The 22,874-nt window shown below is 38.2% G+C and overlaps 1 protein-coding gene across 1 annotated transcript; it reads right to left on the bottom strand.

Annotated features, from left to right (window-relative positions):
- Window positions 1-1,545: 1,545 nt before the first annotated feature.
- LOC110686536 lies at window positions 1,546-3,564 on the bottom strand. The gene is made up of 5 exons (XM_021863154.1): window positions 3,414-3,564; window positions 2,866-3,014; window positions 2,470-2,610; window positions 2,120-2,409; window positions 1,546-2,041 (listed from the first exon to the last, which is right to left on the bottom strand). The coding sequence occupies exons 1-5, from the start codon at window positions 3,562-3,564 to the stop codon at window positions 1,546-1,548; spliced, it is 1,227 nt and encodes a 408-aa protein (XP_021718846.1).
- Window positions 3,565-22,874: the final 19,310 nt, after the last annotated feature.

The raw sequence follows: 22,874 nt of genomic DNA, 5'->3' as shown, positions 1-22,874 counted from the left end.
CCCTTCTCCTTGGAATTCAACCGCATACCCATGAATCCATCCCCTCGAGGCAATGGAGGTGCCTCACCATGACTAGAAGAAGCACCTTGCTTCTTGCCCCTTGGGGGTCTTGATGGAGATGATTCTTTAGACCTCTTGTTGTCTCTACCCATGGCTATAAAAAGGAATATGTTCACTTGCACCTTCACCTTCACCTTCAATGAAAATAAATTAAGCTTGCAATTCCACACAACCAACTCAATTTCACAATTGAAATCAAGAAAAATGGTAAACCTTAGGTGAAATTGTGATGGGAATTGAGAATTTGATGAAAGATGAAGATTTGGGAAAGGGAAATTGGTAGGAATTTGGTATAATTGGAGTAGGGGAATGAATGAGTAGAGAGAAGGAGAAGAAAAGGAGTAAGGGTTTATGTGAATTGGGGTTGAGGGAAGAAATAATGAAGTTGGAGTTGGAAAAGGGGAAATAAGGGGAAAAAAAATCGGGGAGAGCTGTAGGAGCCGCTGGTAGCGGCTTGAGGCCCGCTGCCAGCGGCTCTGGCAGATTTTGGTGATTTTTTTTTTTTTTTTTTTTTTTTTAATTCACAAAACGTAGAGGGGGGGCCCGCTGGCAGCGGCTCAGGAGCAGCTACCAGCGGCTGGGACAGAAACAAAGGGGTTTGGGCTGCAAGAAGACCCGCTGGTAGCGGCTGCAGAGCAACTGCCAGCGGCTTCTGCAGGGAAGGCCCCCCTTGTCTCTGTTTTGCTCTGTTTTTGCTGCGTTTCGCGCATAAAAATTGCTCCCAAGGCCTCCACCTACACAAAAACAATAAAAACACTCTTCACATCACACGAAAAAATATAAAAACTAAACTACGAAAAGTAATGGGGAAGAGTTTTCGATCGGGTTGCCTCCCGATTAGCGCCTTTGTTTTACGTCGTTGGCTCGACGCGGCTCATCCCACTTCGCTACTCCATTGATGGCTCGTAGAGATCGATGCACTCCACGTTCTCGGTTTTGAAACCCTCGAAGTAGGGTTTGAGCCTTTGGCCATTGACTTTGAAAATCTTATCGGTCTCGAGGCTTTGAATTTCAACTGCTCCATGCGGATATACATTCACCACTTGAAAAGGGCCCTCCCAACTGGACCGAAGTTTTCCCGGAAATAATCTAAGTCGGGATTGATATAGGAGTACTTTTTCACCGACTTTAACCTTCTTCCTAGCAATCATCTTGTCATGCCACAACCTATTCTTTGCTTTGTGGTATAAATGGGACAATTTTTTGCCCGGAATTGCAGACGGGCCGATTGTTGAACCTGGTGGTATAGGTGGAAGCTTGGAATGTTCATTCAATTCCCCCACCTTCACCTGCACATTAGTAGGCATAGAGAAATCCAAGAAATCACCAGATACAACATTAGTTATAGGTGTGAGGAACTCATCCCCACGATGATTGTTAGGAACATCATGCACCATTGGATCGACAACATTAAGAGAACATAAAGAATGAGTGTTGACAGGATACTTTATGGAATCATAAATGTTATACCCAATTTCTTTCCCATCAACCTCCATAGTCAAGGAACCGGTAGACACATCGATTTTTTGTTTTAGCAGTCTTCAAGAAAGGTCTTCCTAACAAGATGGGGACTGCTTGTTTGTCATGTTCCATGTCAAGCACATAAAAGTCAGCAGGAAAAATCAAACCATCAACCTTAACCAACACATCTTCCACCACCCCCTTAGGATACACATTAGACCTATCCGCTAACTGAATCACTACCCCAGTTCCATGTAAAGGTCCAAGTTTTAAAGATTTAAACAGGGAATATGGAATAACATTAATTGATGCACCCAAATCCAACATAGCTCTATGAAAAGTGGTGTCCCCTATTGTAACTGGAACAGTAAACATACCAGGATCACTACATTTTTCAGGAAGTTTCTTTTGGAAAACTGCAGAAACATGAGCACTCACTTTCACTTTTTCCTTCCCTCCTAACCTGTGCTTCCTCTTTATAGTACACAGTTCTTTCAAAAATTTAGCAAATCGAGGAACACTTTTTATTAAATTCAAAAGGGGAATGTTTACCTCACACTTGCTGAATGTTTCATAGATGTCTTTGTCTTTCTCATACCTCTTTGTTTCTTTCAAAGCTTCGGGAAAAGGTGGTGTGGGTTCATAAGATGGAAAAGTGGGAGGATTTGCTACAGCTTCATGTTCCACTTCCTTCTCCTCAGCTCCAATCAACTCTTCAGCCCTCTTAGTTGCAATTTCAGTCTCTTTCAGCTCCTTGCCATTTCTCAATGTAATAGCGTTGGCTTGTTGCTTAGGATTCAACTCCGTTTGAGATGGAAGTTTTCCCGAATCCTTAGCTTCAAGTCTGCTCACTGCACTTGAAATTTGACTCACTTGACTTTCCAAATTCTGAATACTGGATTTGGTCTCTTGCTGGAATTGCACCATGTTTTGCTGCATAGTAGAAACATTAGAAGTTAGTGATCTAATCATTTCATCAGTTGACATATCATTCGAATTTGAGCTTTGGCCTTGAGGTTTGGCCAATGGTGCCCTATATTGCTGATATTGCTGCTGGCCTTGAGCATTTTGCTGTTGTTGTTGGTTCCCCTGGGAATTCCCATATCTCAAATTTGGATGATCCCTCCATCCTGGATTGTATGTATTCGAATATGGATCATATCTTCTCTGAGGACCTTGCCCTTGGAAACCCATTGCATTGGCCTGCTCATTCTGTTCCTCTTGTAATTGAGGACATGCATCAGTGGGATGTCCTGTGGAGGTGCATAAACCACAAGCATTCAGTTGTTGTGGATTCCTTGAGTTCACCATGAACTCACGCATCATAGAAGTCAAATCAGCTACTTGACTCTCTAACTCAGTTGTATTTGAATTTGCTGCATTCACCCGGCGCGTGGGAGTTCTCTGACTGAACTGCCTAGAATTCTCTGCTTGCTCTGCAATCAGCCTAGTTGCATCTCCTGGAGTCTTATTCACTAGCCCTCCACCACTTGCTGCATTCACCATCCTCAAATCATCATCTGTTAGACCTCCATAGAAGTATAGGATGAGGTCTTGATCGGAATACCCATGGTACGGACAACTAGCACACAATCTCTTGAATCTCTCCCAATACTCATACAAGGACTCATCTTCCTTCTGATCCACATTGCTGATAGCTTTCTTAAGGCTTGCAGAAATAGTGGCTGGGTAATACTTCTCTAAGAAACACTTCTTCAAACCTGCCCAATTTGTTATGCTCCCTGGGGGAAGATAGTAAAACCAATCCTTCGCTGCATCTTTGAGAGAAAAAGGAAATGCTCTCAACTGAATTTGCTCATCAGTCATCCCAATCGGTTTCATGCTAGTACATACCACATGAAATTCTGCCAGATGTTTATTTGGATCTTCACCCTTCATGCCATGGAATGCCGGCAATAGATGAATTAGACCAGATTTGATCTCAACATTAGCACCTTCCTCCAACTGCTGATATGCGATGCACAACGGCTGTTGGTTCAAGTTAGGAGCTGTTAGCTCTCTCAGTGTTCGATTTTCTGCCATCACTTCCTCTTCTTGAATGTTGAAGATGTATGTTGATTCACTGGGGTTTGTTCTTGCCTCTCTTCGCAACCTGGAAATATTTCTTTCAATTTCTGGATCAAACTGCAAAACTTCTTTGTTAGCAGAACGGGTACTTATCATACCCTAGCGAACAAACAAAGAAAAAAAAAATAGCTAAGAACAATCCTAAAATAAATTCTACTAAGATAAACAATTAAACGGTAACGCCTAAGTCCCCGGCAACGGCGCCAAAATTTGGTGTGCCTCAGTCGTATGCAACCAAAAATATCACAACTAAGCTAACTGCAAATAAACGTAGTTAGGGAAGTCGAGTTCGAATCCACAGGGAAAAAGGGACTAATAACTGGAAACCTAAGTGGAAATACTCTAGGACGGTAGTAACCTAAGTAACGAGGGGGATTTTCACGAGCAATGATGATAAATGAACTAAGTAAGAACAACGAACGTAATGAATAGGTAATCAATGAGAAGAACGGTCTTGGTTATGCGAAATCCACTAATGAACATACAAATTGATCATAGAAGTCTCCTCAATCAAGCTCTATTGAACACCTTGTTGTAGAATTCCTAGATTCTAAATTCTCATAAATAGTTAGAAATAGCAAAGCGCTCCTTTCTAACCCTTTCCAATGCACAATTCAAGACAAGCGCTCTAAATTATCCACAAGAAGAAAATAAACGGAGAAATCAACAAGGATTGAATAAATTAACACAAGCGGTCTGATTTCTTCAATAATATTATTCCCTCTTCAAGTTATCAACCAAAAGCATGCATCAATAACCTAAAGTTGCTACTTTGGAAAGATTAATTAGATGCAAGCGAATCCAATAATTCTAACCTAGCAATTGATTAAAGCAAATCATGAAATTAATTCAAGGAACAATATATATTCAATAGATATTAAGAGAAGAAAGATCTCACAATTCGTAGCTAAAAGCTTCAATCTTTAACCAAGAATCCGGAAGATTAAGCTTCCATGGATTCTAATTCCAAAACAAAGAATTCTGAAAATTCCAAGAAAACCCTAGAAAGCTTTTTTTTCTCAAGACTTAATTCTCCTTTTTTCTCACTTCAAACTTAATTAAAACTAAGCTATTTATATGTTTCTATATTTTAATAACATAACACAATAATAATAATAAAATAATATCCAAAACACGAGCCAAAACAAAGCCAAATTGCTGAAAATTAACCAAAACAGCCCGAATTTCTGCCAGAGCCGCTGCCAGCTGCTCTGGACCCGCTGGCAGCTGCTCTGGCAGCCCCTCACTCTGGTATACCCGCTGCCAGCGGCTCTGGCCAGCTGCCAGCGGCCCTGGCAGCGGTTCCTGCTGTTTTTGCCTTCTTTCCTTGCTTCTTCTTCTTGCTTTGCTTCACCTTTTCCTCAAGCTTTCTTCCTTGCTCTTCCATGCTCCATCACAACTCTCAAATCACGAGCCAAGGTCCATCCTTCTTACATAACTCTTCATTGGTTCCCGAGCTCACTCACTCACTTATACTCATAAATCCCGCCTTTTGCACATAAGTGAGATCACAGCCCAAAACTCACAAAAGCTAACAAAAGTACATATAAAGCATCAAAACACACCCTAAAATGCTTCTCTCAACCCATGATAAGAAGGCTTATCACGGTATGAAACCGATTATAGGTATATTGAACACAAGTCACGAAAGAAATTGCTTAAAGATGCCCCAGACGGTGTAAAGCGGCTGAGGGTCTATTGAATGCAATCCATGAGGAATTGCTTAAAGATGCCCCAGACGGTGTAAGACCGACTGTGGCCCTATCAAAATCAAGAAGAAGAAACCGACCAAGTCAGAACGGTACCTTAGTGAGACGAGCAAAGAAGCACTCAACCGGTAGCTGGACGTATTAGAGTTGAAGGCTGTTTGAAAGAAAGAGCAGTCGGGATCAGAATTCTCTCTTTTTCTCTCAAAGGAATTCTCTCAAAAATTTGCAAAAGTGTGGAATTAGAGAAGGGGGGTTCCTATTTATAAGGAAACCCAGAAGGCAAAGCGTCACCTCTCTTCATATTTGAATTCAAAAAAAAAAATAGAGGGAAGGAGATGAACCGTCGCCTTCCCAGAGCTCGGCACGTGTCACAGGTGCCACGTGGCAAGCCACGTGACGCCTGTGAGGGGCAAATGTTTGGGGTGAAATTACCCATTCCATGTGGCCCAATAGTAAGCTGACACGTGTCAGCCTCCTAAAGGCCCAATGTGATCCAATCGGAAGCTGACACGTGGCATATTAACCCTAATTGGGGGACAGCTCTTCTACTATAAATAGAGGAAAATCCTCATTTATTTTGCATTCATGTCCAGTCATAAATACAAAAAACACAATTATCGAGCAATATTAATTGCGGAATCTCCTGGAATCCGAGAGAACAGTTACTTTCCGCATCTTTATTCACTCAGACATATTCTAACTTGATTGTCGGAGGCGGAACTCCACCCAACCGGAGTCTCCGTGCTTTTGCAGGTACAGGCAGCCGGCTACCAGTTCTGGTGTTGTAACTCTCCCGCAGGACACATCAAAAGACCCCAAAACATAATCGAACATGAATTTATCTCTTATATGCAGTAGCTATGTGTAGTCGTCGCTCGAAGTGCGCCTACGTGAAGCACATGTGAATATGTTTGGCAATCTTAGGAAGTTGGATTTATATATAACGATAGGGGAAAAAAAGTAGGGAGTCGTCAACAAGTTTTTAAGGAACTTGTAAATCATTCATGGATCATTAAAGACAACCAAGAAAAGGGACAAATCGAAGGCAACAACAATTTCATTCATGAAGGTTACACCCCATTCACAATCCATGAGATTACTAACTCCATAGCTGGGATAATGGTACAAATTGAGTCATTGATGAGTGGCATTTATGCCATGATTTAGAGCTTATTTTGATGGTTTTTCCCCATGCTTGTAGCTTGTTTGTGCCCTCTTTTCTATCCTTAGACACCTTTCTTTATTTCCATTTCTTTCTTAGTGTTATCCCTCTTTATTGTCTATTATCTACCTTGGTTTCTTTTGTTCGTGTTTTGTAGGAAATCTCGATGTTAAGCTAAGGAGAGGAGGTTGATTTATGATGAGTTGTGCGACCACAGAAAGGACGCGCAAGGGCACGCAGCCTTGTATGCGGGCATACACAGTGAAGAAAATCAGAGCACAATGCAGTAGCAATGTGCACCTTCTGCGCGACCTTGGAGAGGGCGCGCAGCTCTATATGCGAGCGCGCATATAGATGGAGAGTAAAAACAGAAGTGAGGCAGGAAGTCTGCACGCCTACTGTGCGAATACAGGGAGGGCGCTTATCACAAGTGTGCGGGCGCTTATCACAAGTGTGCGGGCGCACAATCATCGTGCGCGGGCACGCGTCACTGGGTTCCATTTTTTGAACCCACATTATTAATTGCGGGCGCACAACACTTTGCGATGGCGCACATCTGGGTCGGTTTCTCCTCTTAAGCCTTTGTATAAATACCTTGTTCTTTCTCTCCTTAGATTAATCAGAAGGAGATTAGCTTAATTTAGGGTTTGATTAGCTTAATCTAGAGAGATCGAGAAATACTTTTAGCTTAAGCTTTGTAGAGAGAGAAAGTAAGATTTTCACCATTGTTGATGCTTGGATCTTGAAGAGGAAGATCATTTTTCTTGTAGAGATTCATCTTTAATCAATGAGCATTCTCTTACTCTTTTCGCTTTACTTTTGTTAATTGATTTTTCTTTTTCTTTGTTAATTGCTTAATAATCATGCTTTTGCGTGTTGATTTGATGATTAACTTGTTGATTGCAATTATTAGTGAGTAGTTTTCTTTGCTAAGGGTGTGGGGATGATGTAGTTGAAGAATGATCATGTTTTAGATCTTGAATTTGATTTGATTGTGATTAAAGTCTTTGTATGCTTGATGTTCTTCAATTCTCTTGCAAAGTGCACGTTGTTCGTGAATTGAGGGTGAATTGATGCTTGATGATGCGATAACAGACCTTGCTAGATTCATTTGTATCGATTTATGCTTGATTGTACCTTCTAATATATGGTTCTAATGCGATATCATAGAGGCTATGTTAGGAGAAACCTCTTGGCTCCTATAGGTGGTTAGATTGGACCTTATTTCGATATTCAAGTATGCTTAGTTCTCGATCAATTCAATTTCATGTCTATGTATGTTCAAGTGAATCTTACATCTACCTATTCCCCTTAGTACTTGCCATATTGATTTTACCTCGTATTTTTGTTGCTTTTAGTGTTTGTTGAACCGATTCTCATCTCTTCGAACTAGCTTAATTTGTGACAGTGATTGTATTGTTTGACCGTTCCCTGCGGATTGACCCTTAGCTTGCCATATACATGCATTTGGTTAGCCTAGGTTTATAAATTTTACTTGGTTTAGGGATTTAGGTAATGACGACCTATTTTTCCCTTTATCAGTCATGAACTCAATGTCGCTTGTATTGAACTCTACTCAATTCTTATAGCAACATGTATAAATTGCAACTCAAAAGACATACAAAACAATATTCAATTCGCTCCAAACTAATTAATCTAAGTCGGTTTGATATTTAATTTACACATACATCTAATTATTATGATCACTTGAATTAACACAACAAGATTAATATGAACCTAAAATGGTTGTCCAAATTATCTTATTAAGCGTGATTTTCAATTACATATTTCCAATCAAACATGCATTATAGGTGATCAAAAAAATAAATAGAATAAATCAAATAAGCATGCATAAAAATATTGGAAGCAACTCGAGAATAATTAAAAGCATCCTAAACAAGTAAACATGATACTAAATAACTATGGGAAAATCCCATTGTACCACTGCGGTATTGACTTTTCCCATTGATACACTCCTAAATTTTTTCCCTCCCACTGGTACACCTTGTTTGGTCTTTTTCCCAACCGTGACTAACACCGTCAAAAACTATTTAATTAAGTTAACTAATGAAGGAAAAGACAATAATTCCCCTTTTGAACATCTAATGTCTCGATTTGCGTGTCGAAAATTGTTCGATTAAAGTTTTGGGGTCATTTTAGCCCTTTATGGGTCTAAACCGAACTCGAAATTTTCAAAAAAGACCAAAGGTGTACCAGTGGAAAGGCAATAATTCAGGAGTGTATCAATTAGAAAAGTCAATACCACATTGGTACCAATGTGAATTTCCCAAAATTATTAATAAAACCTTAGGCATGATACTAATAATTAAAAATAGACCCTAAACATGATGCTAGAAAGAATAAATAATGTAAAATTAATTAAACAAAGGAATAATTAAATCTACTTACTTCGATTGCGAAACCTTACAACTACATCTTGAATAAACGGTTATTAGTAAACTTTTCACGCCATGAATAAACATTTAAATTGAGTTTAGATTGAAACCCTCAGAGTTTATGTTAAATTTTTTACGCCGTGGATCGTCGATAAAGGTTCAGGTGAAGTATTAATGTCTAAGAGCACTTGAAAAAGGAATTTTAAAAAGTTTCGAAGGATGGAGATTAAGAAAACAAGAGTAGTAGGGAGAAGATGAGCAGAAAACGGTGCCCATAACCCACGAAAGGCCATAGAATTTATAGAAATAAAACGGAAGAAAGATAAAAATTACATCGTCCAAATCAGAAAAATTGTCGCACCAGCTCAACTTCTATCGTGTTGCAGTATTTATGCCGTGTAGTGATAGAAACGTCGCTGAGCGATAGGAACTAGCGCAATGTGACAAAACTGTCGCCACTCGCCAAAATCCAAAATCCAATTCTTTCTCAAATTACTCTTTTGCGCGTTCTAATTGAGATAATTTATCTGTTTAAAACGAATTTTGAACACGTTTAAGACTTTTTTTGGGGGGGGTGGGATTATTGTGGTTTTATGTTTTTCTATTTATTTAAACAAAAATTAAACAAAATGATGTTTGGCTACATTGCTTAAGAAAACAAAATCTGAATAGTTTTTACAAAACAACACCAGAATAAAGGAAACCACCAAAAGTTGTTCATAGTTTTGGTTTTTGAATTCATCATTCCCCGCATCTTCCCGGAGTCTAATCTTCTTTCTTAATACGAGCAAGCAAAATATCTATTATTCTCATCTCTTTAACGTTATCAATATTATTATTTTAGAGAACGTATTATATTATCGATGATGATGGGCTGAGAAGTCGATGATTTGAACTAGTGCGGCAATGACATGTTTTACGTTCTTATTTTTCCACCATAGGATTGCTAATTTTTTTTGTTGTTATCCTTCCATTGCAATTGAATCTGCTGACTAATCTACGCTTTCTTTTGTGTTTTCACAATCCTCCCCTTTTCCTGTTAATTATTCATATTAATTTGAGTTTTTATATGTCAATTTTAAGCCCTAAAGGAAAGAATAAATAGGGCTAGCAAATGTCGATTGATGATAATTGTACAATGGATGTGATAAGAAAACAATGATGGTGGCCATCCTTGTGTATTAGTAGAGGCTAAACGGATATCCCATTTTTTTTAATTTTTATTTTGAGTAAATTTGTGGTTTCCTTAAGTTTTGAAAAAATCTTAAATCAAAACAGAAACTAGCTTTCTGTTTTTCAAAAACTCATAACACTAAAACCAAAATAGTGTCAAACGAGCCCTTAGAAGTTTGTTTTAAGTTCGGATTGCATTGTAAATTAGACAATTTTTAAAATTGGGTTTGGAGAATAAAAATAAGGATTAAAATAAATGGTTTGGGCTTATGATTAAAATAAATATGGGCTAGAAAAATTAAATTAAATTGATTTAGAAATAAAATCACGTACTCCTTTATTTCAACACTAAACCCAAACCAAATGACAATGGAAGGTTCCCTCATCATCGGGTTTCGGTCAGAGAGAGGTTTTTAGGTGACTACACTATGGCTAATTTGAAGGCTATGAAATGTGGTTATGGCCTGTGGGCTCCCTGTTGGTAAGAGAACCTCGTGGACTCATGAAAACCCTGGAATGAAATTCTATGCCTATAAGTTTTACAACCATGAGACTGATCAAAGGGGATGCAATTTTCTGGAGTGTATTGATGACGACATTTAGACTGGCAAAGGGATGTTGCTATTAACGTACCTTATTATAGAAAGGAACAAGGTAGCTACTAAGATTAGCATTTTGAAGGTTAGGCTTGGTTGTGCATGTTAAGCATGAGAAGCGTAGGTTATCTGAAGAATTGGTGAAAGGGAAGAATGAAGAAAAAGGAAAAAGAAAAATACACTTTAATAATCCCAACTATGGGCGATTTACTTCTAGTAATCCCAACTAAAGTTTATTTTTAATAATCCCAACTATTCTATGCGTTTGCCTCCAATGGTCCCAATGACCGGTTACCTGCTGAAGGTATTTTTATTTTTTATTTTTATTTTATTTTTATTTTTTTGGTTTAATAGCCACGTGTGATTGGTCCAAAAATTTTTTAAAAAATAAAAACATATAAATAAAAACAAAAAATTGGATTGGTCCTAATCCGTTTTTTCACCCTAGATCCAAATCCGATCCGGATCCGTTGAGTATGGAAAAGGAGGATCCATATCCATATCCGTTGGATCCCACAGATCTAGGTCCAAAATGGATCTTCCACATTGTACCCTTTTTATTAATAAAAAAATCTAGTTTCAATTAAAACAACGATTTAACTAACTTTCATCAACATTTAGAATCAATTTTAGTAACTTTTTAAAGATAAGATCATTAACACGACATAACCAACACAATATAATCAACCACAATTTACAACTAACTAAAATGACAAAACGAAAATTAATAAAACTAAATAGAAAGTAAAACTTTAGAAACTTAAACAAACATACTTGAGAAGAAATGAACAACGAGCAACAAAAAATCCACTCATTTGAATTATACACTAACAACTAAGTAAGCATTAATATAACCCAATGTCCATACATAAAGTTAAGAATCTAAATTATAGAGTTTAAGTAAACTACTGGAGTGATGGAATCACGGTCGCCGGAGAGGGTGAAGCCGCTAGAGTTACTTGTAGTGGATCTGCTAGAGTTACTTGTGGTAGAGTTGCTGGACTGTTAGAGTATACTGCTGCCGTTTGGGAGAGACATGGAGTGAGGAGAGAGAGTTTGAGAGTTTTGTGAGAGTTAGGGTTTGGGGGTTTTGTAGAGTTAGAGTTAGAGGTAGATTTTTGTATCTTGTGGGTTGGGCTTATAGAGTTGTAGTTTAAATATTTTTTTAAAAAAAAGGGTAAACGAATCTAGATACGGGTATTTGGGTTAGACTCGTATCCAAATCCGTTTTTTAGTTCAGGATCCGTATCCGACCCGGATCTGTCGATTCCAGTTTTACAAGATCCATATCCGTGAAAAACGGATATGGATTCACGGATCTGGGTCGGATACAAATCCATTGCCATCCCTACTCGCAAACAACAACAACAATAATAGCTCCACAACCACCACAACCGTCGCATCTCAACCACAATGCCAATTTACAGCAGCAACTACGCAAATTCCGGCCACCATAGCAGCATAAAAACATAGCAAAGTACAAATTCAAAGTGGAAAAATGTCGGGGTGGGCTGGGTGGGTCGTTTTAGGGGTCGGGGGTAGGTCGGATGGTTAGTAAAGGGTCGGCCGGCCATTTTCGGTGGTTAAGGGAGGGTGGCCGACCGGTTTGCGGCGAGGTTAGGGGGAGTGGTTAGGGTTTTTGGTGAGGTTAGGGGGTGGGAAGAGGTGGCTGGGAATTTTTATTTATTTATTTATATTTTTTTATTTTTTTTAATTATTAAATATTTTGGACCTATCACTTGTTGACATGTGTCATGATACTTGTTATAACAGGTTGTTGACTTGGTATTGACCCGTTAGGACTATTGGAGGCAAACTGATAACATAGTTGAGATTATTAAAAAATAAACCTCAGTTGGGATTATTAGAAGTAAATCACCCATAGTTGGGATTATTTAAATGTATTTTTCCAAAGGAAAATCAAATACAAAAGAATGTTGTGATTCAAGATAACTAGCTACTTTGTATTTGTGTTATTGTTTTTTTTTTTTTTTTTTTCAATTTCATTAAATGAAACTATTTTGGTAGAGTAGTAAAGAATGGTAGGTTATTTGGTCAATTTGGGGATGCTTTTGATTTAAATTAGTATGTATTGTGAACCATATGAGGTTACTGAAGTAATGATCTTTATTTTGTGATTGTTTAATTATTCACCTTTATTTTGTTTACTCAATGACCAAAATTTAGTGGTGAATTCAATGATAAAAACAACCATTATTAAAAACATCAGTGAATTCAATGGTCAAAAGTACCATTACAAACATACTTTCCACATAATCAAAGTTTACAACTTTGTCATTGTTACACCCAAAAATCAGATTTTTGACTTTTATTGACTTTTTCTCGACTTTGACCAAGTAAGTTGGACCTTAGAGTCAGTGAAGGATTTTGGGCTAAACGAACAGGAATGTAATCAAAGTCTGTTTGATTATTTCTAAAGGCCCGATGTGAAAAGAACCGGCTTGGAGGTAAAGTGGATAATTTGATTTTCAAAGAGAGTTGTCGCCAAGAAGTATAACTGCAAAAAAGTAATCGGAGTAAGCCATAACCGCTCCAATTTGCCAATAAATAGAAGTACGAAGATTGAAGGAAGGACATAAGTAAATCAATCAACAATAAGCATTTCATTTTTTAAAGCTTTTTTCTTAGCTTTCTTAGTTTCTCTTAGCTTAGTAGCCAAGCGATAACATAGTTTCTCTTAGCTTGAATTGAAGATTGTTCATCCTTTCTAATTGTATGATCATGAAGGTAACCTCTCCTTTAACTTATATAATTGTGGACCTGACTCTATCCTTTAATTAATGAAATGCATTTATATCTTTTGGCATATGTTTATCTACTCGTTTCTTTAAGCAATCTAATTAGTTTTACTTTCTTGGAAAATCTTCCTTATTGTTTATTTTGTTACGTTAGCAAGGTTATCAATCTTTGAAACCGGTAAGTCGAGGGGCAACCCCTAATACTCTAGAACAAGATAGGGTATTTGACTTGTTGGTAAAGAACAATATAATATTTGCCTCAACAAGATATTAATGAAACTCTGAACGCTCTAATGTTGCTTTATATAAAAGTGTAGCAATCGAAGTAGTTACAAGGCTTGAACCTTTAGTAAAAAGACATAACCAACTCAATGAGAAGTTGATGAATGTTTTAACTGCTTTAGGTAGTGGGATACTAAAATAAATCAAAGGGAATATGTCCCTATGGGATACCCTTGAGTAGAAAATATGACTAGACCTCATGCAAATCCGCCTCCTCTATCAGTTCCAAGATAAATCCCTCCTATTAGTTTTGATGAGGGGTATCGAGTTCAAGGGAGAGTCAATGGTTCAAGACTAGGTTATGAGTCAGGTTATAACCATAATGGTCAGGGTCCATCTTCCTCATATTTTCCCCCACATGTTACTATACTTGCATTACCCTCTTTAATGGGAAATATACCTCATTTGGGTGCAGAGATTGGTGTCAGTTATGCCAATTATGGTATAGGAAACCTACCAGATACAACATGCCACACACAAGTTGCTGCATCTGTACAAAGGGTGCCCTCTCAGCCTATTGGCATGAATGGTCCACAATCTCCTACACAACTCGGGAATTAGAACCAACATCCATATGGATGTCCAAACTCTGGTCACCCTATAAAAGGTTCTTTGTGGAATCAGGGCCAGGCTAGTGGTCTATATGGAGAAAGATATCCAGCGATGCCTCAACCCAATCATAACACTCCAAGAGGGGCAAACGCTGGATATAGGGGTTTCCATAATATTAAAGGGAATTAACATAATCCTTTCCATATGCAGGATTAGGGGTGTACACCGGTCCAAAACCGGACCGGACCTGGACTGGGACCTGAATTAGTGATTTTTGAGGACCGGAGACCGGACTTGAATCAACAGGTCCGGTTCCGGGTCAGACCTAAAAATTCAGGTCCGGTCCGGATTTAGACCTGAAAAGACCTGAATTTGTATATTTTTCGTTTTTTTCTTTATTCAAGCCAAATTTTCTACAAAAAGCATCAACGAACCAAATTTACATCGAAATGGGGTAATTGACCCTTTGGACCGGAAACAATACTATCAACTTGTCAATACAAATCTAACCTAAACACTAATAAGTACACCCCTAAGTACAACAATCCTCCTTGATACAGCAAGTCTCAGTACCAGGAATTCAAGCATAAGCTAGCTAGCTAGCCTGAAGCATCGCCTTAACCCTCTACCACCCTCTACCACCCACCCCAGCTCACCCCTTAACCACCTTAACCCAGACACCGTAACCCCAACAACCCAGACCCACCGATACCCACCTAGAACCCAGAAAAACGAAAAAATTGAAAAAAAAACCCCACCACCGTCGCGACGTCCACCGCACCCACAACCCAGAAAAAAAAAACAGAAAATAAAAACCCAGATTTCGGATTCCACACATACATCCGAAAAAAAAAAACGAACAAAAAAATCAAGAAAAAACAAATTATACATATAATTAGTCAGAAAATCTGAGACAAAAAAAAAAACAGAAAATTCCGAAAAAATAGATCTACAAACTTACATTACAATATTTATAATTTTACATTACAATTTCATTAAAAAAAGATAATTATAATCGTAAATTATGTGAAAAATAAAACTAGATCTACATACTAACCTATATCAATCTAGATCTAAATTACAAACAAACTCTGGTGATGGAAGATGGTGGATGACGGTGGACGACGGGGCCTCGATGGTGGACGGTAGTGCTCAAATCCACAATACTGGAGCCTGGAAGAGAGAGAAGAGGAGAGGAAGAGAGAGGACTAGAGGAGCTGAGGACTAAGGAAGTGAGGAGAGGCGAGAGAAAAGGTGAGATTGAGAATCAGAGAAGATGAGAGGAAGGTGAGATTGAGAATTAGAGAAGAGGAGATCAAGAGAGGAAGAGAGCGAATCAGAGAGAATCAAAGAAGAGGGGGCGCTGAAGTATTAGGTATTTAGGTTTAGGCTTTTATATATAAAAAAAAAAAAAAAAAAAAAATCCGGGTTTCAGGTCCGGACCTGAAAATCCCGGTTTTGGACCTGATCCGGACCGGAACCGGAAACCTTGAATTTTAAGGACCGAGACCGGACCTGAATCTACAGGTTCGGATCAGGTCCGGTCCCAACAGGTCCGGTTCAGGTCGGTTTTCAGGTCTAGTCCTATTTATGTACACCCCTATGCAGGATACACCTTATTAGCCTAATGGACCAATGCATGGTCAACTTCCATATATGGGACATGAGCCCCTACTTAGATAATTGGAGGAGATGATTCAGAGGGCCATAAGTCAAAATGGTGGATATGTTAGAAGGGGAAGCTGTAGTCCATATCCAGAATGGATTGATAGGATGTACCTATTCTCAAGAGGGTTCAAAGTTCCTGTATTCTCCCCTCTATTCTTTGGCGATAGCACTATGTTTGCTGAGGAACACTTAGTTAGATTTAACTGTCAGTGCAGAGAGGCGGCAGATAATGAATTCCTTAATCTTAGGATGTTTTTCATTTCTCTTATTAGCACTGAATTCTCTTGGTTCACTCACTTACCACCTAACTCAATTAAAAATTGGCGGGATATGCAAACACAATTCCTTCACCATTTTACTTGAGTTGAAGCAGGGGTCACTATAGGTGATTTGACTAAGATTGTGCAGGAAAAAGGAGAACCAGTAGAAGATTACATTCATAGATTTAAAAATGCTAAAATTTGATGTCACTTAAACATACTTGAATTAGAGGTTGTGTCCATTGTCCAAAAGGGTCTATCTTTTCCCTTTAGGAAGAAGTTTAAAGGGGAATATTTCCCTTATTTTGTTACACTGTCTAGTGCTGTGATAGCTTATGAAAGGTGTCTAGAAGAAGAGTTTAGGTCTAAACATAAGTATTATGCTAGCATGGCCGAAGAGTGTGATCAGGAAGAAGATATGTACGAGGTAGCAATAGCCGAGTTTGTGCAAGGTCCTTCATTTAAGTGTCCACCTCTAATTAACAAGAAGTTCTCTTTTAAGAAATACCTAAAATCTGATCAGAAGAGGGAGTAAACCCTTGATATTAGGAGGTGTGATGAAATCTTTAAATGGTTATTGAGTCATAAAAAGATTAAGTTAGCAGGCAGACACAAGACTAGAAGTCCTGAAGAGGTTAAAGGAAAGAACTACTGCAAATGGCAAGATTCTTTTACTCATAAGACTAGCGATTGCATAATATTTCGAAATAAGATTCCAGATGAAATAGATAAAAGCCACATAAATTTCCCTTATGAGAAAGTTAGCTCTTGTGAATTAGAGTTAGAGTCTGCATTAGAATCTGAAGTGTATGAAATGAATTATTTCATGGTAAGTGCTAGCATGGATATCATGTAGGACAGCATACAAAAGCTAAAAGAGGTTACTATTGCAGTTAGATTGTATGAATGGCTGGTCAAGGAAGGATTAATCGTATCACCACAATGCTAGGATGTTGACTATGAAGATATGATGATATGTAGAGGGCACTTCAGTTCTGTTCATGCCACTATGAGTGTTTGGCTTTCAAAGGGTTTCTGAACAAAAATATCAGAACAAATGCAGTGAGGATCTCAGAGCAAGTATATCTAGCGATGAACCTTGCAGAGTATAACCCTAAAGGAAAAAAAGACAAAACCAAGTTATAAGAAATTGATCAAGAGACTCAGAGTTCACCTGACAAGACAAGAAATCATAAGTAGAAAGCACAGTCTTACAAAGAAGTATTTTAGTTGTTTCCTATACAGATTAAGGCAGTAGAGGGACTTAAGAATTTGCGGCACAATCTTTGTCATTCTTGTGCAGAACTGTTACATTTTGAATTGGTCAGGACGAAGACTATTCAAAATGATCTTGATTGGGTACCTAGACACCAAAGAACTCATCATTAGAAAAGAGACATATTTTGATAATCTTACTACTTCTGTGATGAATAGGCTAGGTTATTACAAGGTGAATGAAGGAAAGAAGAATTTTGATAGACCTTTGTCCATGCCCAAATAAGAAGAACATGTGATCAAGAAAAGAAGGATAGAAGAAGTGTTAAAAGAGATAGTGATAAAAAATGAAAATGTGAAGCTTAAGGAGAAAAGGAAATCCATTAAAAATACGAAATTAGTCCGAAGGAGTCTAAGAAACCAAATTCAAGCGATGACAGTTTAGTTAGATGAAGATGCCTTACAAAAGGGATTCCTAAGAATCATTCCTTCACAAGTTGTTCGGCCTGAAGTTGACACAGTGATTGAACAACCAATGGATGGTTAAAAGTCTACTGAGATGCCTAGTAATGATATATCCAGAATCATCCTATAGTGAAAGAATTGATGGAGAGCATCCCAAAAAAAGATCAAAATCTAGAAACTCATAAGGAATAAAGCTTAGGTGATGATTTGATGGCCACATATCAACCTGCATTTGAGTCAGTAGACTATGATCTAGAAGGTTTTGATTTGAAGTTTCAAAGTCAAATTTGGAGTTTTTGTCAAAGTATCCTGTTTTGGGGTTTTTTGAGTCCTTCGGGAGAGTTACAATATCAAGATTGGATTCCGGGCGCCTGTACTTGCAAAACAACGAAGACTCTGGTTGGTGGGAGTTCCGCCTCCGACGATCAAGTTAGAACGTGTCCGGATGTAAAAAAAAGTGCGGAATGTAAATGGGATCAGGTTCCTCTTAGGAGAAGAATGATCATCCGGCTATAGCAAACAACCTCAATATCCGAGTGTAAACGCTCAAGTGTGTTTAATTTTGCAATTAATGCTCTCACTGAATGTTTGTGTATATTGTTCCCCAAGCGGGAACATCTCCTTTTTATAGGGTCTCGAAGTACATGCCCAGTCCTAGGTTACGGAAACCTAAGACTGATTGGGCTGCCTAGGAGTTTGGGACTTGAAGGCAGCCATTCCTAGTTAGATATCTGTCTGCCACATGTCATGCCCTAATTAGTCCAATTTGGACCCTTCACTGAGTGACACGTGGCGAACTCTGGTTGGACCACGTGGATGACATGTGGAGGGTCTTGATTGGCCCACGTGACGGGGTAAAAATCCCCTAATCATTTGCCCCTCACAGGGGTGATGTGGCTTGCAACGTGGCGCCTGTGACAGGTGTCACATGCGGATTGGAGGACGGTTTTTAACGTTTTCCCTCTTTATTTATTTATTATTATTATTTTGAATTTCAGGGATGCCCCGCCTTGTTATCGTGAGAGCCTTATTCCGAGAGCTAATTAACATTAAAGTTCGAGGACAGACTTCCGTTTTAGGGGGAGTAGATGTAATACCCCAAATTTTTGAGTATATTTAATCAACGATTTTTCTAGAATAAAATTTTTAAATTTATAATTATTTTCAAATTTATATGTTAAAGTAAATTTTTTTTTAATAATTATTATTTTTATTTTCGGATTTATTAAAAAAAAAAAAAACTGATTTTTGATAAATTCCAGAAACTGATTTCAGTATGTAATTCAATCCCATTTCATTTGAAAGCTAACTTTATCTAAAAATTTGAATTTTAATCTTATCATAGTTAGTTACATCAATCTATCTCAAACCTCAATCTCACCCAAATTTCCACCTTATAAATTGTTTGACAGTGAGAAGAGGGGGGGGGGGGGCACAAAAACTACTCTTCTTCTTCCACCCTTCATCTCCATTAATTGATAGGTATGAGAGCTCAATTAACTCATAATTCCTTCTTTATTTAGATGACTTTAACTAGTCAATTAAGCTTCAATTTTATGACTAGTAATCTTTAATTAACACCATTGCTAAACCCGTAACTCCGTCGACGAACCCGACTTTTTGGCACTCAAATTGAATCCGTCTCTTGTCTCCATCTTAGACCACCATAGCTTCAACCCATACCGTCAACACCGTTGCCGTATTAGCATACCCTCTTCTGAAATTGCCAAATTCACCAAACTGCTCTTAGTATATATCCTTTTTCTAAAAAATAAAAATAATGACAGATAAGTGAGTAATAATAAAGGGGTGAAGGGGGGAAGCAAGTTATCATACCTAAATTGTTGGTTGCAATCCCGTAGAAATGGTGGTGGAGTTTCATACCATTTCATTGAAAGAGTTAGTTGACTTCAATAAAATAGGAGAGAGAGGGGAGCACTACTGATTTCCTTACCATTTACATATTCCATACCATTTGGTTACTGATTTCCTTTCCTTTTCATTTCGTTTTTTTTATTAAAAAAAAAATAAAAATCTTTCATACTACATATGTAAACAAGTTGGAGGGGCATAGTGTATAGTATTACTGACTTAGTATTATTTTTTGTTTATTTGTAGACGGAGGCTATTAGGTGAAAGTTTCGGAGGTTACTTACCTTGAGATTTACGCGCAACTCAAGGTAATTTTCAATGTCCATCATCTTTAGAATCCCGTTAGGAAATTGCTTTAAATTATTGTGTGCCAACTATGTGCTTACGTAATTATATGTGATGAGCGTGTTACCGTATGATATTATGGAATTATATTTTATACTAGTTTTCTATATTTTGTGTACTAGTAAAAGTATTTTCGAAAATTTGATTAATTAGTATCGTATGAGTTTTAATATAAAAAAAAAAAACTTGGGAATGGAATAATTGATTATATTGGATTGATGGTCTCCAAGGCCTATTGGGAAACAAGTTGTAACTAGTGTGTCATATAGAATGACTATGTTCTAATAATACTGAAATTAAAACATTGTTACTTGGGATTAAATTGGTTTGTGCAATACTTGTGTGCAATGTGATCGAACAATTTAATATATTAATTGTACATTAAATTAAGAAGGGAAATGAAACCCGAAAGGGTGAAGAACATGTTGCCCACTAGTAGTTATGGTTGCTACTAGTTGGTTTAAATTAACATATTTTGCTGTTTAGTCTTCCTCCTAATCAATGGGTATTAGTGAGGGGTGTGCACACTAGGGACATTTTGTTTAATTTATGGCCATTTGGGGTTACGCGCGACCCTATGTAAAGTAGGTGGTGACAGGGACTAGTCCCAGCTTACTGGCGTTCTCTTTCCCTTTTTAAACTAAAGGAATAAATTTTTATGTGACAACTTGATTTTTGCTTAGTATTATAATGTCGATGAAATTGTGCTGTGTAAAATGTTTTTGGAATTAAAATTATGTATTTTACGGGATGTAGTGCCTGATGAGAGATCCAAGGCTCAGAAGTTTGAAGATGGATTGACTTTTAGGATCCAAAAGAAGGTGATTGGGGTTGGTACTGCTGCTACCTATAAGGAGGCCTATGATAGAGCTTGCAATATCGAAAGGATTTCAAAGCGTGAGCAGGAGGTCAAGGATAGGCACAAGAGGAAGGGGAATGGTGAGAGCTCATCGAACCATCAAGGATATGATAAGAGACCACGCCACGGGGGTAATAACAATGGGAATGGTTTAAATGGTAAGCAGGGAGGCCGTAATAATAATAATCAAAGCAATAACAACCGGGGCCAGGGACAATAGAATCAGCAAGGATCTCACAATCGACCATGTCATAAATGTGACAAGAGCCATCCAGGACACAATTACAATGGAGATTTGCTTACTTGCTCTGAATGTGGGGAGGTTGGTCACAAGAAATTTGAGTGTCCAAAGAAGCATAATGGCAATAATCAAGCTCAGAGGCAAGGTAACAACAATGGCAATAATGAAGGTGGTTATGGGAGGAACTCAAACTACAACAACCGCTTCAATAACAATAATTCTCAGGGCCAAAATGGCAATGCTCAAGGAGGGAATGGCCAAAACAACAACAACAATGGCAGAGGAAGCAACCACAATGGAAATGGTAGGACAAGTAATGGAAGAATCTATGTCATGAACCAGAGCAAGATTGACTCCAATGCTAACGTTGTGACGGGTACTTTTCTCGTGAACTCAAAACCTGCTTACTTACTTTTTGATTCTGGGGCATCTCATTCTTTTGTAGCCACTTCTTTTGTGAATAAACATACTTTAAAACCTTCATTTTTGTATCAAACCAACATAACAATTCCGTCTAGGGAGGTAGTTCCTTGTAAATCCATATGCCAAGGCATTCCAGTTAACATTGCTGGAACTGAGTTGCTTGCATACCTTATTCAGTTTGACTTAACTGACTTTGATGTAATATTGGGAATGAATTGGCTTAGCAAGTACAAGGCTAGAATTGAGTGTCATACCCAAAAGGTGTCTCTTAGGGGACCAAGGGGGAATAAAATCTCTTACTAGGGAGTTGTGTCTAAACTAAGGAGCAATATTGTGTCTACCATGACTTTCCATTCTTATATCCCTAAGGGCTACCCTATTTATTTATTCCATGTGCAAGATGTGAGTGTATAAGAGAAGTCCATAGATCACATTCCAGTGGTGAGAGAGTTCCAAGATGTGTTTCCAGACGAAATCCCAGGCATGCCACCGATAAGGGAGATGGATTTCAAAATAGATTTAGTGCCTGAGACTGGAGCTATTTCTAAGGCACCATATAGAATGGCACTAGTACAGATGAAAGAGCTGAAGGTACAGTTGGAAGAGTTGTTGGAGAAGGGTTATATAAGGCCAAGTGTCTCACCGTGGGGAGCACCGGTTTTGTTTGTGAGGAAGAAGGACGGAACCTTAAGGTTGTGTATTGACTACTGAGAGTTGAATAATGTCACTATAAAGAATAAATATCCATTACCCAGGATTGAGGACTTGTTTGATCAGCTTAAAGGTGCTGACATCTTTTCAAAGATTGACTTGAGGACGGGATACCATCAGTTGAGGATTGATGAGGAAGATATACCAAAGACAGCCTTTTGCACGAGATACGAACATCATGATTTCATTGTTATGCCTTTTGGACTCACTAATGCGCCGATAACTTTTATGGATCTCATGAGTAGAACTTTTCAGCCATATTTGGATAAGTTTGTGGTGGTGTTCGTAGATGATATTTTGGTGTACTCGAGGGATAGAGAAGAGCACGAAGGACATCTAAGAAAAGTTTTGGAGATTCTTAAAGAAAAGAGGTTGTATGCCAAATTTTCAAAATGTGAATTTTGGCTAGAAAAGGTAGCATTTCTAGGCCATGTGATCTCAAAAAAAGGAGTTGCGGTGGACCCATCTAAGATCCGGGCTGTTTCTGATTGGCCAAGACCAACAAGTGTGACTGAAGTAAGGATTTTCTTAGGGCTTGCTGGATACTATAGGAGATTCATGCAAGACTTTTCGAGGA

Source organism: Chenopodium quinoa, unplaced genomic scaffold (assembly GCF_001683475.1).
Source record: "Chenopodium quinoa cultivar QQ74 unplaced genomic scaffold, ASM168347v1, whole genome shotgun sequence".
NCBI classification, from domain to species: domain Eukaryota; kingdom Viridiplantae; phylum Streptophyta; class Magnoliopsida; order Caryophyllales; family Amaranthaceae; genus Chenopodium; species Chenopodium quinoa.
Note: the sequence above shows the minus strand (reverse complement) of the source record. Positions and strands in the feature narration are given on the sequence as shown.

Coding starts and splice junctions, on each gene's coding strand:
- LOC110686536 (XM_021863154.1), bottom strand. CDS start 3,564: ATGGCAGAAAATCGAACACTGAGAGAGCTAACAGCTCCTAACTTGAAC. Junction 2,611..2,865: donor CAACTGAGTTAGAGAGTCAA/GTAGCTGATTTG, acceptor GGGAATTCCCAG/GGGAACCAACAACAACAGCA. Junction 2,410..2,469: donor TTAGATCACTAACTTCTAAT/GTTTCTACTATG, acceptor TCCAGTATTCAG/AATTTGGAAAGTCAAGTGAG.